Source organism: Carassius carassius, chromosome 34, assembly GCF_963082965.1.
Source record: "Carassius carassius chromosome 34, fCarCar2.1, whole genome shotgun sequence".
NCBI classification, from domain to species: Eukaryota; Metazoa; Chordata; class Actinopteri; order Cypriniformes; family Cyprinidae; genus Carassius; species Carassius carassius.
In genome coordinates, this window is record NC_081788.1 from 26,750,815 (window position 1) to 26,767,601 (window position 16,787).

The 16,787-nt window shown below is 37.5% G+C and overlaps 2 protein-coding genes across 3 annotated transcripts in view; both read left to right on the plus strand.

Moving 5' to 3' along the window:
* LOC132114903 (host cell factor 1-like) overlaps window positions 1-11,268 on the plus strand; it is a 35,099-nt gene extending 23,831 nt beyond the window's left edge. For both annotated transcript variants that reach the window (XM_059523298.1, XM_059523299.1), the window contains 8 exons: window positions 4,022-4,271; window positions 4,356-4,631; window positions 5,901-6,019; window positions 6,121-6,258; window positions 6,814-6,999; window positions 7,080-7,377; window positions 9,406-9,469; window positions 9,570-11,268. In XM_059523298.1, coding sequence (XP_059379281.1) covers window positions 4,022-4,271; window positions 4,356-4,631; window positions 5,901-6,019; window positions 6,121-6,258; window positions 6,814-6,999; window positions 7,080-7,377; window positions 9,406-9,469; window positions 9,570-9,609 — 1,371 coding nt within the window. In that variant the 3' untranslated portion in view covers window positions 9,610-11,268. The remainder of the gene's footprint in view (window positions 1-4,021; window positions 4,272-4,355; window positions 4,632-5,900; window positions 6,020-6,120; window positions 6,259-6,813; window positions 7,000-7,079; window positions 7,378-9,405; window positions 9,470-9,569) is intronic.
* Window positions 11,269-11,983: 715 nt separating this feature from the next.
* Window positions 11,984-15,651, plus strand: LOC132114904 (cyclin-dependent kinase 20). Its single transcript, XM_059523300.1, has 8 exons — window positions 11,984-12,274; window positions 12,363-12,476; window positions 13,558-13,746; window positions 13,831-13,952; window positions 14,070-14,132; window positions 14,565-14,688; window positions 14,806-14,961; window positions 15,042-15,651. The coding sequence occupies exons 1-8, from the start codon at window positions 12,200-12,202 to the stop codon at window positions 15,228-15,230; spliced, it is 1,032 nt and encodes a 343-aa protein (XP_059379283.1). The 5' UTR covers window positions 11,984-12,199; the 3' UTR covers window positions 15,231-15,651.
* Window positions 15,652-16,787: the final 1,136 nt, after the last annotated feature.

A 16,787-nucleotide genomic window follows, 5' to 3' on the forward strand; every position in this document is an offset into this window, starting at 1 on the left:
ATTGCCAAAAAAAATCATAACTTTTTTTCACATCAGTCCATATTGATGGATTTCAAATCTAGTCAAAGTTAAGGCAGATTTTTGCTTCCATGTGAAAATTGTAGAAACCAGACGGTTACTTGTGGTTTTAAACTACTCTTTATGGTCTGAACATGACAAACACTTAATATTTGTGAATTTACACTTATTTACACAATTATTTTTCCTTAATAAATATCTTAATAGAAAAGTTATTTTCATATAGAAAAATAGTTTCTGCATGTTCTAATGAGTGATATTGTAATCAAATTTGATATGAATATCCCACGTCCCACAATAATCGTTATTGTTTTATCGCCCAGCCCTACCTCAAAACTATTTTTGTGTGAACCTATAGTATTTGTTTAATTGTGCAAATAAACAATTCAGGGATGGAAATTAACTTTTTTTGTCCACCGGCCACTGTGTCTGGTGGATTTCAAAATCTACCAGCCACTCAATGTTTTTACAAGCCACTTTCTTGTTTTTAACCAACAATGTGTAACTGCATGTGAAAATTAATACTACAAGATCTACAATACTTAAGCAGTTTATTTAATCTCAAGTCTCAATGAAATACTGACATTTTCTCTTTCAGTGATGCTCAAAAATGCTGCCTATCTATCCAACCGGATGATACACTGCACTGAACTTTTTTAATGCACAGAAATATTTTTGCGATATTCTAAACACATTTCGTATTCATTAATAATGTTGTATTTTATTTTATTAAGGAAAGGATTCAAGTCAAGTCTGCTTTATTGTCAATTCTTCCACATGTACAATACATACAGAGAATCGAAATTACGTTACTCTCAGACCCCCGGTGCATACAGATAACAGTAGAGCCTAAAAATCTAGATCTAATATAAGACACAACTATACAATAAGGGAATGTAAAAAACACATGTAATAAAATTAAAAATAAAGTTAAATAAAGCAGCGCAAGGCACATGGCAGATAGTGCAAACCAGTGAAGTGAACAAATAGTGCAGATAAAAAGATTTTTAGTGCAAAAAAGGCTTATTCAGTCTGATTAAAGTGACAAAGGGCTCAAAAGCAGTTATTTTATTTAAATGACTGATGAGGTAGTAGAATGACGTCAGTTCCATGATGAATGAGGTCGTGATCAGACCAATTCACCAGTATAAGTGTCTTTTTTTTTTTTTTTTTTGTGGTTGAGGGAACACGTGGGAAAAAGTCCCCTGTTTCAACCCTGTATCAATGAAGCCCCTTTCACACTGCGATTCCGGCAAATACACGGCTAATATGTACCGGCAATTGTTCCCGAGTCACTAGATTTTGGACTTTCACACTGCCAGTGATTAGCCGGGATATGTGCGTGTGTTCCACACAACCCGTAAAGGTCCCGTAACAACACGTGACATCAGGGTGTGACGTATAATGTACGAGTTGAAAACGTTAGGCACGTTATACTTTCACTGAAGCTAGCAAATGATCTCCGCTTCAGCGCGGAAAGTGAGGAACTAACTGATCTCTGCTTCATTACAGTTTGCACATTTTTTTAGTCGCGAAAAACACCTTCCTTCAAAACACCTGGTAAAAGAGTTGAGCGATCAATTTTGTTCACACAGCGCTCGTTCCGGGACTGAACCCGGCAATGTTGCTAGGTCCCCGACCCGGAATCAGTCCCAGAATCAATCCCGGGACGTGTTTGCTTTCACACAGAAGGCGACCCGGCAATGTTCTGGAAATTTGCCGGGGCCAACATGCAGTGTGAAAGGGGCTTGAAAGAAATCTCGGCTCGCAAACTTTTACGCCGTCGACAAACGAACGCACAGCGTTTTTAATACATCGTTTTTATGGGTTTCATCACACCAGAGCTGTCAAACGTGTAGCATTACAATGTTGTTTCTACAAACAAAAATTAACAGCGTAACAACTTACTCGACACAGAGCTAACTTCTGAAAAAGTACTTGAAGACTGGAAATAAAATGCATCCCCCGGACAGCAGTTATTAGACACGCGACTGATAATACTGTTTGTTAGTTTGCTTATTATGGCATTAAAAACAATAAGATAAACACAAACTGTCCATATAATCTAAAATGTTGCAGAATGCTGGAGGAGAAAGAACTTACCGGGGTTTGACCGAGACGTGACAGTAGTGTTGTCACGGTACCAAAATTTCAGTATTCGGTACCGATACCAGTGAAAATCCACAGTTCTCGGTACCAATTTTGGTACCAAAGCAAAACACAAAAATATGCTAATTTAAAAAAAAAACTTTTTAGCACTAAAAATAAAACCAATGCCATTCTTTATACTTATTTACAATTGTTTTTAAGTTTTTCTACAAGTTATATAATTATGAAAACCAGTAAACAAGTTTCATCCAAATTTAATTTGTCTTTTAATTTATGAAATTTAAACACATTTTATTTTTGGTAAATAAAGGGGATTTGCTATTAAAATTAAAACATGGAAGAAATATTGTTATTTATTTCTTTAAAAAAATAAAGTTTTATAAATTTTTTCAACAGTAGTAGCAGTATCACATACATTTTACTAAATAATAGTAATATTTCTAGCACAATGCCTTTATGTAAAAATTAACTTTTAGGCCTAATGAATGCATATTTGTCATTTTAACTGAACTTAAGACTGGTGGTGATGCTTAAGATATTTTTGGTCATTGAGGGTTTATGTAAAAAAAATTGTAATAGATCATATTAATTATTATTAAAAGATAATACTGCTACTAATTCTACTATCATACTAATGTATATACAATGCACTATGAATTGATGAGCTGCTGGGTTCATGAATATTAATCACGTTGTCTGCGTTCGGTCAAACTGATTTGCTGAAATAGATCAGCGCCAGCCAACGAAATTGCCATTTGCGCATTAGCTCCGCCCACTACCGGAGAAACCGGTATGTCTTCTGCTTGTTCGAAAATGAATATGAATAATTCTAATTGAACTCCATTATTTTAGCAGGAGAAGACCACAAAGAATAGTTTACATATAGCATGTCGATTTGGCGTGGTAAGACTATCGCTCTCTCTCTCTTTGCATGTGTGAGAAACAGTGCTATCAGTAAAGCGACGGTGAGTCGTGCGCCTTCATAAAGAGTTTACTGAGCATCAGGTGCGCTGTGCGTCCATTGAGATGAACTGAAAAGTTCAGATCGTTTGATGGAGAGAGAACTCTTAAGCTCAGATGCTGAAATTAATGCAAGCGTCATGCGCTTCGGCCTATGTAGTAAACAAACCCACACGTCTCTGCCATTCATTAATTCACACAGAGACGCGCAGAACACAGATTCATATTTCAAACAACTTTTGCGGCTTAACATTTACAGATACTGGGCCATATGGAGATTTGATTTGATTTGATTATTTTTTGCTAACTTTGACAAATTCCATGACTGTCCATATTAAAATGTAAGTTTCATTTTCATGACTGTATTTTGAGATTCCGTCCTCGTTTTCTGCTTCGCGGAAATCATAGTGCTGAACCGGGTTTGAACGGGACCTCGGTACTACTGGTACTTAAAGAAACCTGGTACCGTCACATTAAAATATTTTTAGTACCGACTTGGTACCGAAGTACCGGGTCTTTTGACAACACTACGTGACAGTATGCGGAAATTTTTCTGCGCGATAAATTCAACTCTTCACGTGATCTTGTATATCATGAGCGCGTGCTATAAAACGTACTGTAAATAACCAACAAATATATCACTCCGCCAGCGGCACTAACTTCAGCTGCAAACACTGTACTGGGAACAATGCCACCGTTTCAATGCCCGGTTTACACCGCTTTTCTTCACGGAGCAGCTTCTGATGATATTACACTTTATTGCGTATTGTACACACACCAGGGATGGAAATTAACTTTTTTGTCCACCGGCCGGGTGAAACAGTATGCTATTTTTATTTCACTGCCACGGTGGCAACACAAAATCACCCGCATTTGGCTGGTGGCGGGTGCTAATTTCCATCCCTGGAAACAATTCCCTGTTATCTCCACACAGCAGATGGAGGCCGGTGTGGAGGGCGCAGAAGCAATGAGTCTCGCAGCTCAGGACTCAGAAGCCCTCGCTTTGCCCCAGGAGCTGATGTCTGCAGAAGGACAGCAAACCACTCTCATGGTGACTGGACTGACTCCAGAGGAGCTGGCTGTGACGGCAGCGGCCGAGGCTGCAGCACAGGCTGCGGCTACAGAAGAAGCGCAGGCCCTCGCCATACAGGCTGTCCTACAGGCGGCTCAGCAGGCTGTGCTCAGTAAGTGTACTAGAGACTGTCACATGCGTTATGATGTATGCAGTGGAGTTTGACTTTTCAGCTTGACTTAACTTCCTGTCTCAGGTGAGGGGGACGCAGGTCAGGACGGGCAGCAATCCACCACCATTCCTATAGTTTTGACCCAGCAGGAGCTCGCTGCTCTGGTTCAGCAGCAGCAGCAGCTCCAGGAGGCGCAGGCGCAGGCGGCCGCAGCCCAACAGTTAAGTGCTGCAGCAGCTGCAGCTGCTCTGCCCACTGAAGCCTTGGCACCAGCAGACAGTCTCAACGACCCAGCATCTGAGAGCAACGGCCACGAGATGGGAGCCGTGGCCCGTCTCCTTCCACGTACTTCTGCAGAGAGTAAGAGATGTTTGTTTTTAATGGTGCAAACAAAAATGAGTGGTGACACGATATAGTCCCATTCCACAAAAATGAACGTTTGCTGAAAGTTAGAAGAGGTGCTAGTGAGGCCAGCAGGGGGTGCTCACCCTGTGGTCTGTGTGGGTCCTAGCGCCCCAGTGTAGTGATGGGGACACTATACTGTCAACAAGCACCGTCCTTCGGATGAGACGTTAAACCGAGGTCCTGACTCTCTGTGGTCATTAAAAATCACAGGATGTCTTTCGAAAAGAGTAGAGGCTAAATTCACCCATTGGCCTCTGACCATCATGGCCTCCTAACAATCCTCATATCTACTGATTGGCTTCATCACTCTGTCTCCTCTCCACCAGTAAGCTGGTGTGTGGTGGGGGTTCTGGCGCAATATGGCTGCCGTCGCATCATCCAGGTGGATGCTGCACACTGGTGGTGGATGAGGAGATACCCCCTGACAGTGTAAGCGCTTTGAGTGCCTAGAAAAGCCATAAATAAATGTAATGAATTATTATTATTAAATTAATTAACGCACCTGCAGGCCATCCAAGTTGTAAATGAGTTTGTTTCTTTTATCAGAACAGGTTTGGAGAAATGTAGCATTACATGACTTGCTCGTCAATGGATCCACTGCAGTAAATGGGTGCCATCACAAAAACAACTGATAAAAACATCAGTAATCCACACCACTCCAGTCCATTAATTAAAATTAACATCTAGTGAAGTGAAAAGCTGCATCTTTGTACGATACAAATCCATCAAAATGACAAAAACTGAACTTGTTTGTCAGGCTTAAGTACACTAAAGCACGAGTCATATTGCTTTTTTCCAGTGAAAAAGTCGTCTTGACTGCATTAGGAGAGGAATATGCACAAATCAAGCACCTTTTACAAGTGAACGGTCTCAAAACAGTTCAAGAGAAAAACAGGGTATGGATTTTATTAATGGAGGAAGTGTTGTTATTATGGACTCATATTCTAGAAAGAATTCTAGAAAGTTACGGTTTAAAAAAACTTTTTTTAAATGATTTTAATTTAAAAAAATTTTTTTACAAACACAGTTTTTCTTTTCACTAATCATTAACTGATGATCTGGAGTGGTGTGGATTACTTGTGGATTATTGTGATGTTTTTATCTGTTTTGGGCACTCATTCTGATGGCACCCATTCACTGCAGAGGATCCATTGGTGCTAAATTTCCCAAAAACACTTTTTGTAAATTCTAGTACATTCTAAAAATGGCTCTATTTTGCTGCAGCTCTTGCCCCATCAAGTACTTTTGCACCATCTCAGCCAATCGTGGTCGCCAGTCCTGCCAAGATGCAAGCGGCCACTGCTTTAGCTGAGGTAGCCAATGGGATTCAATCAGCAGCTGGGGTAAGTTTATTGGTGGTGAATGATTTGAACTACTGCACTGATATCCATTTCAAATGTTGTTAACTTTGAAATTATTGTTCAACCATCTGTCTTTGCCATAGAAGCAAGAAGCTCCTCCAGCCGTTGTAAAGCCACCAGTGAAGAAAGAGAATCAGTGGTTTGACGTTGGAATTGTTAAAGTCACAAACATGGTTGTCACACACTATTATGTGCCAGCAGACGATTCAGCGGCTACTGATGTAAGTAATGATAATGTTGTTGTTTGTGTATTTTGCTGCAATTCAAGTAAAATGTCTTTTGGAATAGGAAGTGTTATTTAGGACTAATGAAATCAACTTTACTGGCCGACAGATATATTTTGTCATGGCCAGTAAGTTTTTGAATATTTTAAACACCTAATAAACTGTTACTCATGTCATAATCACTTTGTACTTTATGTAAAATTAATGCAACATGGTCTTTTCTGAGAAAAATATTCCCAGTGTGCTCAAACACAACAGATTGTACTGGTTACAACTTATTTATTTATGAACAATACTATAATAGGATTGATTACAAAATTAAAAACTTGCCATCTAAATTCAAAACTTTTTTCCTTTTAAATTTTCAAATTACGTCAGTTTCTTTAAATTACTTCATATAATATTTAAATGGGGTCTATTGGTCACCATGCACTCTTAAGGTATTGGCATGAGATAAAAAATGCATCTTCATTTAAAAAAAATACATGTATATAGAGAGAGAAAATTTGTATCAGTGGACCACTAATCATCATTTTTATTGTGAAAATGCAGGATGATTCTGGCGCAATCCCAGATTACAGCCGAATGAAGAAGATTGAGCTTTCTCCAGGCACTGCATATAAGTTTCGCGTGGCCGGTATCAACGCATGTGGCCGTGGGACGTTCTCTGAGGTCTCTGCGTTTAAGACCTGCTTACCTGGCTTCCCTGGAGCACCGTGTGCCATCAAAATCAGCAAGGTTGGGCAATGCAAATGTCTTGTTAGGTCTATGTGTTGGGTTAATCTTGGTCACTAAAATAGTTTTTCTTCTCCCGTTAGAGCCCCGATGGTGCTCACTTGACCTGGGAGCCTCCTTCAGTGACGTCAGGGAAGATCATTGAGTATTCAGTTTATCTGGCCATCCAGAGCTCACAAACAGTCGAGGCTAAAGCGTCCGCTCCGGCTCAGCTTGCCTTTATGCGGGTGTACTGTGGGCCCAGCCCATCCTGTCTAGTGCAGTCATCTAGTCTCTCTAATGCCCATATTGACTACACCACCAAACCCGCCATCATCTTCCGCATCGCCGCACGCAATGAGAAGGGCTACGGTCCCGCAACACAAGTCAGGTGGTTACAAGGTGAGGACATTTTGTTGGATTGACACTTTTCAGGCTGTGGCATATTAAAATGTTTTATATATATATTTGTGTGTGTGTGTATGTAAATGAAGTTTTTTTTGTGTGTGTGTGTGTGTGTGTGTGTGTACATATAAAAATATGTATAGATATATGTAGTATTTTTTTTTTGTTACATTTTATAAAAAGAAATTATTTTATTTAATTTGTATTTCCTTAAAAAAATATGTATTTTATTTTTTTTTCAATTCCATTTTATTTTGTTGAATTTATATGTGCCATGTAATAGCATATAAATCTGATATTGCAATACATTTAAATACAAGCATAACCCTATGTCAATACTAATGTTATTGTGGATTTCTGTTTTTGCTATTGGAGCAAATGTGAAAATATATAAATATATATAAAAAATATAAATGTCAATCATTTACATAAGTTTTAGAGCATTTATCAAGAAGACTTTTTCCAGTTTGTTGGAACATAAATGTAAACTTAAATATACATTTAAATAAAAGAAATACAATTTTATAAATAAAATCAATTAAACTGAAAAATATAAAACATTTAATATATAAAAAATAAATAATAGAAGTGCTGCAAACACACTAGCAACCAGTAACATTTGTGTTTGGTATAAATGACACAGAACATCTAAAGTGCATTCTAATTTCAAACTTACACCGCAGTCTGTTCATTATTAAAATAAAGTACAGTCAACCAAACATATAAAAGGTCAGTTTAAATAGACCGTAGTATACCAGTCCACTCTGCTGTTATGCCAAGGACATTTTGCTCAGGAAGAGGATGATCTTTTCCGTCTAGTTTACATTAAAAAAAAAACAATAATAATTTTTACATTCAGATACATTGCGAATATGGAAACATTTGGATATGTGCAGAACGAGACGTGAGCAATAACCTCCAAATACATCCAAACCCATGTTCGCTCGTCCTCGTATGCAAGCACTCATGCACTGTCACGATCTAATGCACTGTAAATGCCGGATTTTTAAAAACAAATAGGCCTAGCGGATTTCAAAAATTCAAAATCGAACATTTTGCAGAACCGGATCAAATAAAGTACTGGTCATAATCCTTGCATAAAATGTTTGATGTGAAAAAAGCAGTTCATTGACTGCGCAGCACAGTCACAAGCGCCACAGTTACGTTTGGGATAATGAAATTTTTTATTCTATAGTGTCATTTGAAAACATTGCAATTGCGTTTTAATATACAACAACGAGCATCACGAAACCATTTAAAGAGGCACATTCAGCGGTCTCAGTCAACGGGAAACAGTCAGCAAAGTAAAATGATCTCAAACATATGGCGCGATCTCTCCATTTTATCAAATGATCATAATCACATCTATTCATTTTAGAGTCATTCTACTAACATTTTATTCAGACTAAAACCCTTTTAATTCGGTTGAGAAAGCTTTTTTCCAAGTGGCTTTTGCACATAATAATAATACCGCTGCAGACGCATTTTGCAGCATTAAAGGTTATTAATTGATCACTAATTTAAACGACGATCGATCATGGAAATGATCGAATATTGACATCCCTAAATGCAAATTAGTTGGATGGAAACCTGGCTATTGTCTGCATGAAACCATGCTTCCGAACAAATGTCATTCACAGCTGTCTCTCCGAGCGCGGTGCTGTCTGTGAGCGGGGCGGAGTAACGGAGCCCTCAATCACCCCATTTACAGAGTGAGCTTCTCTGACTACCTTTATCTCCCAGGACTGCTGTTGAATCTTCCAAAAGTTTTGGCTTGGGGTGCTTCACATGCGGCAGCAGCACTATCCACCGCACCAATAACACGGGGCTGCCCGCCGACGTGCCTGACTTTAAATTGGCGCTACTAAACATGTATATCGGCCGATGCCGATATATAAAAAAAATTACTAATATTGGCCCGATATATTGGCCGACCGATATATCAGTCGACCTCTAATGTGAACACCTTTATGCTGTGGAATGAAATTGTTTTATTTATTTATTTATTTTTTTTAATGTTTGCAGAAACCAGTAAAGATGGCTCTGCGGCCAAACCTGCAGCAAAAAGGCCGGTCTCGTCCCCTGATATGTGAGTGTGTTGCCCTTATACCTTTCAAAATGAATAATGCAGACCTGTAGACCAGACCTAAAGTGTTTTACTGAAACTGGACATTACTTTGCCCTTTAAGGAAAGGCACTGGTCAAAAGAAGGCCAGATCTGACCAGTGAGCTCACATGACCCCTGACCCCACCCTGTTTATGAGCTGAACCATGACTGAACTCCAACTCCTGCTGAAAGACCTTCCTGCTTCCACTTATTACCCCTTTCAATCATATGAAACAAAATGGAAGGAAACTGCAGTCAAAAATAGAAAAACGCACACAAAAAAGAAAAAGAAATCTGCTCGCATCACTGGACATTTTGGTGCCATGGACGCCTTATTACCAACTGTATTTTTTTAAAACCCATAAATGTTCCTCCTCAGAAGCACATGCATTTGCTTTTCCTGACAATTCTGTGTAAAGATATTCCAACAGCGTTCAGTCTAGTCATAACTGTTATCAGATACTTGTTCTTGTTTTCCTCCCTTAAGCTTATTTCAATACAAGCAATAGATAACAGAAAAATAACTTTACTCTCTTGTCAGTTTGTTGATGTTTTTATTATTTGGCCAAGTCTATATTTCAACCACGTGCTGAAAGGAGACGGAGATACAGAGGAGGGAATGTGGACAGCGAAACGAAGCAGGGAAATGCATTGAAATCAAATGAAAACGAACAGCACTTGATGCTTCTGAGGGAAAAGACTCTGTTCATTCAGAGAACCTGTAATTATTCATTCACTTCCAGTTCGGTAGCCTGTTTTGCATCACTGTGTGTTCATACATTTGCTGTAAGGGACAATTTGTGGACCGCAACGCTGAAGACGAAAAGGACTTCAATCCATGTATATGAATAAAAAGAAAAGCATACTACTTTTTCATTGCGTCAACTAGATCTTGTATAGAGAGAGAGAGAGGGGAAAAAAATAAAAAAAATAGTAAATGGTGATACAGGAGTTATTTGTGTGTGGTTTATTTTTGTAATTATTATTATTATTATTATTAATTTTTTTTAAATAAGAAAAGGTCTTTCCTTGTCATGTATTTGTGCTTCAGGGCGCAGTTTTAAACCTCACACCTCTCCTCATCCCTGTAGACTCATGCCACAGTGTTTCCCGTGTTCATGAATGATTTGACCTTTATTTTGGGAACTGTAGTGTAAAATGTATGTATTTGTTCTGATCAATGACCGACCCTCTTTTGAGGTTTCTCCACTTTTTCTTTTCTTTTTTATTTCCTCACCCAGCTTTTTATTTTTTGGCATTTATAGAAGCATACTACAGAAAAAAAGATGCTTTTATTTTTATTTCCCCCATGTCATTAGTCTATAGTTCTTGTACATTTACTTTTCTGAATCTCATTTTACTTTTATACGCTTGGTTTTGTGAGTTGGTAGATACGAATTGGGATTCTTCTCAAGCTGTGCAGCAAAAGTTTGAACTATTTTCATTCTCTGCTTAAGTCCGTTTGGACTTATTTTGGGATGCAGGCCTGTGTAAATGCTAAATTGGTGGAAATTAAGTAGAGGTTTTGATGAGTATATCTTTCTTTGAATGGAAGTGAGAAACAGTTTGTTCCTGTTTCTAGCGGTTGGAAGTCGTTGCAGATGGATTGTTGGCTTAGCCAGAGTTTGAACTCTGTTGTAAATTAGTTATTTCACGTAGCAAGACGTTAAAACGAAAAACTCTTTGCCTTTTTTATATAATTATCTGTAACAAAATGTTTTTACATGTTGTCATCTATTGATTGCTTTTGTGTCTTGACATATAAAAGTAATGGAAATCTGTCTCTGTTCGTTTGTCGTTTTGTTTTTGCCATTTGTATTGCTGATGCTCTTGTCTTTTTGATTATATGTATCAGGAAAAAGAAAAGACATGGCTTCGGGATCCTAACATGAATATTTTCTTGAAATCCTACAAGTGAGTCGAAAATGTATCTTATTTGCCCTCAAATGTAGGTAAAACTTGATATGTTTAACATGTAGGGTTAAGTCTATTTGTCTCGTAAGTGTACAGCATGGATTTAGAAAACGGTAAACACGTGTGTATCTATGACGAATGTACTTATGTATATGGGGAAAAAGCTTTCCATTAAGTTATAGGATATCCAGGATAACATGCTTCTACTCGTGGGTTGATAACATTACCCATAACCTGGTATCTAACATAAATGTAGCTCACTAATCGCTGAGAGAGAGTGAGAGGAAAATTGTTAACCTGAATGCAATGTTAAATCGCTTTGGATAAAAGCGTCAAAGCGCAATCAATTATGATTTGTCCGTTCAATACAGCGCTGAGAAAAGTAACAGTTTCCACCTGACAGATCTTTGTTTATACCAGAGCCATTGGGGAAATAAACTAAAATTATATTGATAATAATTAAAATATTAGGTAAAATTATCTTTCCATATTTGTTAGAAAAAAATTGTTCGTTTTTATTTATATGGTTGACTAGAATAAATCAGTACGTGGTCGTTTTAAAAAGACTTTTGTCTTCATTCGCTTGCCGTACAGAAACGGTCTCCATGGCAATTGCTATTCGCTCGCTGCAGCGGAGATGATCTCTTCGAGACTATCGTCCTGCTAGCGATTGTTTTCCTTCAGTTTTATTTTAATATTTTGTTTTGTTTTGCACTGTTACTTTTCTGAACACTTGCCAGTGCGTGAGTGGGAAACAAAGACACGTTTCTGCTCCGCTAGCTGTGTAGTATTAGTATAATGGATCAGTACAGTATTCTGGGAAGGATTGGAGAAGGAGCTCACGGAATTGTGTTCAAAGCCAAACACATCGAGGTAACACTTGACTGTTCTCTGGATATCTTCTATTGACCCTGTGTATATGACAATAGTTTACAAAAGCTGAAGACCTGTTTCTGTTCAGACAGGAGAGACGGTGGCTTTGAAAAAAGTAGCTCTGAGAAGACTTGAAGATGGTATCCCGAACCAGGCCCTTCGAGAAATCAAAGCCCTGCAAGAGATCGAGGACAACCAACATGTGAGAGAAACTGATCCCTGAAGACCTGTGTAGTAAAGATACATCTCTTCTGCTTTGAACTTACAACTCACTCATGAATATGAATGTGGAAGCCCATCTAAGCCACATAAAAAAAAAAAAAAGTTAGGCAATACTACATCAAAAATATGATGTAAAGGCAAGATTATTTGATAAAAAAAGGAAACCAATAATTATGAGAAAAAGTTAAAAATGGGAAATGGAAATTATGACATAAAAAGGCAAAATTAAGAGATAAAGTAAAAATGATGACATAAAAAGTCATAATTCTGAGATGAAAAATTGAAGTTATGACATAGTAACGTTAAGTCAAGGCAGAAATTTATAAAATGAAAGTCGAAGTGATGACAAGAAGTCATAATTATGAGATGAAGAGTCAAGGTTATGACATACTAAGTCATATTTATGAGATGAGAAGTCTAAATAATGTATTCCAAACCCATGGCAGAAATGTATCAAAATAAAATTTATGCATTTGGCAGACGCTTTTATCCAAAGCAACTTACAGTACTTACATTCAGGCTATCAATTTTTACCTATCATGTGTTCCCGAGGAATCGAACCCCCAACCCTACGCTTGATAGCACACTGCTCTACCAATTGAGCTACAGCAACACTGATGATGATGAAAAGGCAAAATTGACATACTAAATAATTTATATGAAATAAAACATTTAACATATTAAAAATTATTTATGGGAAGAAAGTCAAAATTATGAAAAACAGTTAAAATTATGAGATGAAAGGATGATGTTATGACATAGTCATGTATGAGACGAAGACAATCATGAGAAGTCTAAATCATGACTGTCATTTATGAGTTTGAATTCAAAGTTATGACATATGTCAAAATTATGCCAAAAATCAGAACATTAGTGCTTATCATTATGCTTTACCAAAGCAAGTTTTTTTTTTTTTTTTTTATGTGGCAGAAATTATGAGAAACGTGGCTTTGATGCGATATATTGATTTTGATAACCTGGAATCCTTATTATTTATATTATTTATATTTTCCTCATTTGATCTAGATGTATTTTTAGTTGTGTTTCGATCATCTTTATAGGTGGTGAAGCTGAAGGACGTCTTCCCCCACGGCACAGGCTTTGTGCTGGTGTTCGAGTACATGTTGTCCGATCTGTCAGAAGTCATTAGGAACTCCCAGCGTCCTCTCACCGCATCCCAGGTCAAAGGTTACATGATGATGCTGATGAAAGGAGTGGCTTTCTGCCACGAGAACTCCATCATGCACCGGGTGAGACTGTGTTCCTCATGTCACTACATTTGTCCTTCACTGTGATCTGTCCTATTAATGTGCTTTACATGTTTTTGTGTGAAGGACCTAAAGCCTGCAAACCTTTTAATCAGCTCGACGGGTCACCTAAAGATCGCTGACTTCGGTCTGGCCCGGCTCTTTTCCAATGAAGGAGATCGTCTGTACAGTCACCAGGTGGCCACCAGGTGATAGTTTACTTAAAGCTTCGGTCAAGCCAGCATTGAGCTACACTGGTCCTAGTGGTGAGCTTCAGCTAAAGCATAGATTAAATGGCTAAAAAGATTTAATGTGCTGTGTTTCAGATGGTACAGAGCACCTGAACTTTTGTATGGTGCCCGGAAATATGATGAAGGAGTTGATCTCTGGTAAGAAATTGTGGAATATAGGAAATATCCTATATTTAAAAAGATATTCTTGTTTGAAATGCAACTGATAAGGAAGCTAAAATGCATCGGCATGTTTTTTCTGTTTTAAATTTATATCTGTTTCTATCCATTGATAAATAATTATAATTACTTTAAAAATATCCAACGAATTATGCAATTCTTAAATCTGTAGATGTAAAATGTATAGTTTACATTTGTGTCTTTGTTATTAAATTTAATGAGATGAGTTACACCAAAATAATGAACTCAAACTAAAACGTGACTAAATGTCAGATTTCATAGAACAATAAATTTAAGGCCAATATTTGAATCCCTACTTAACTGTCTCTTTCCTCGAGTGTCCACTAGATGGCTGTAGTGCTCATTCAACGCTCAGCTGGTGTGTCTTGTGTCCCTTCTGGCTTGTTTCAGGGCAGTGGGCTGCATTTTTGGGGAGCTGTTGAATAACTCTCCACTTTTCCCTGGAGAGAATGACATTGAGCAGTTGTGCTGTGTGTTACGAGTGCTGGGAACTCCCAACCAGAAAGTTTGGCCAGTCAGCTCTCATTTGCATTCACTATTCCCGTTCATCATTACAGTTTAGAACAACTTGACACACAATGGGTGAACTGTGGGCTCATTGTTTTGCCTATGTCTTGTCGATCTAATCTAGGAAATAACAGAACTACCAGACTACAATAAAATCACTTTTAAAGAAAACCCCCCCATTCCGTTGGAGGAGATCGTGCCTGACACTTCACCACAAGCTGTGGACCTTCTGAAGAAGTTCCTTGTCTATCCCTCCAAACAGAGGATCAGTGCTAGACAGGTGCACATTTTAAGTTCTGTACAGATTCATTTAGTCATGCAACTCCACTGACACTCATTGTGCCCCGTCTCTCCCATCAGGCTTTGCTCCATCCGTATTTCTTCACAGACCCTCTCCCGGCTCATCACTCAGAGCTGCCCATCCCTCAGCGTGGAAAGCACTCCAGACAGCGCATGCAACCCCCTTATGAATTCCCAGTGGATCGACCTTTACACGAGAGCTTGGTGGACCCCAGTCTGATCCAGAGACATGCGCAGAGTTGTTTGTGATAGCGGTATAAGCAGAAATGTAGGGCTTTGTACTTCGTTTTACACCAGGAAGTGCAAAAGTAAAAAAAATTTGAAGAAAAAAAAAAATTATTAGATGGTAAGAAAGAAATAGGTTATATAATGTTTCAGTTTTCCTGAGCATACTTTTAGTAAACTCTCAAATGGCATGTCTAGATTTATGTGTTTAAATATCATCAAATATTTTCAAGAGAAAATCAATTATGGAATAAAAATGCAAAATTATTAGTATTATAATTATGACAAAGAGTCAAAACATGTCACTTACAAAAGTATGGTTTGTCATTTCTTGAGAATGAAAAACTAAATAAATGTTCAGATTATTTATTGTAATGCTGTATTAAAAAGGAATATGCTGTATAATGTTCAGTTTTACTGAATAGACTATTGGTGAACTTTCAAACGGCATGTCTCGTTGTATTTGTATATAAATATTTCCGTTTCATTTTACATGCTACAGTACACATGCTCGAGTAGTAGCCTATTTGACTTGATATCATCTAAAGCTGTTTAACTTACTCCACTTCAGTGGGATTGTAAAATGCCAATGGAAAAAAAGCGAGTCCCCACGAGTCTTCCTTTCTGCCAAACAACCATTAACCTTATCATTTTTCACCAGTCAGTGGAAATTAACTGATTTTGGTTTTATTCAGTTAGCCGTAACTTTATACAGTGATGCACCAGAACAGGTTTGGTCACGACGCATGCAGTTAAGTGTCAACACTCTTCCCAGTAAGTTTTATGCACCAGTTTTGTTTTTGTTTTCTTCAGTAAGGGTGCATTAAATTTATCAAAAGTGACAGTGAAGACATTTATAATGTTACAAAAGATTATTATTATAATGTTTTTAGATAAATGCTGTTGTTAACTGAAATAAGTGTAATATAAAGCACCACAACTGTTTTCAACATTGCTAATTAAAAGAAATTGATCAAAAGTGACAGTAAATAAATTTATAATACTGCAAAAGATATTTGCAATAAATGCCTTTATTTCGAAATCACTTCCACAAAAACAATAAGCAGCACAGCAGCAAATCAGCATATCAGAATGATTTCTGAAGGATCGTTTGACACTAAAGTCTGGAGTAATGATGCTGGAAAATTCAGCTTTGCATCACAGGAATAAATTACATTTTAAAATTGTTCAAATAGAAAACGGTTATCCAAAATATTAATAACATTTTACAATTTTACTGCAGCTTTGGTGAGCAGAAAATAAATATTTATAAACATTAAAACTTTTGAACAGTAGTGTACATCCCCTGTTATATAATTAATAACCATAGGGAAAGATTCTACCTTTCAAATGATCATTACATTGTTGAAAAGCTGTGAAGGAAGCTAGTCTTATCACTCAACATGCAAACAACTAGTTTCTATTAATAGTGTGCAAAGCAGTTCTGTTTTATATCAGTTTTTACATTACATTATTACTTTATAACTTTATTACTTTAATCACTAACGCAGTCATAGTTGTGAATCTCTTGTGAAAATACATCACACAACTTCTCCATCAAAGGTGGAAGTATATAGTGTA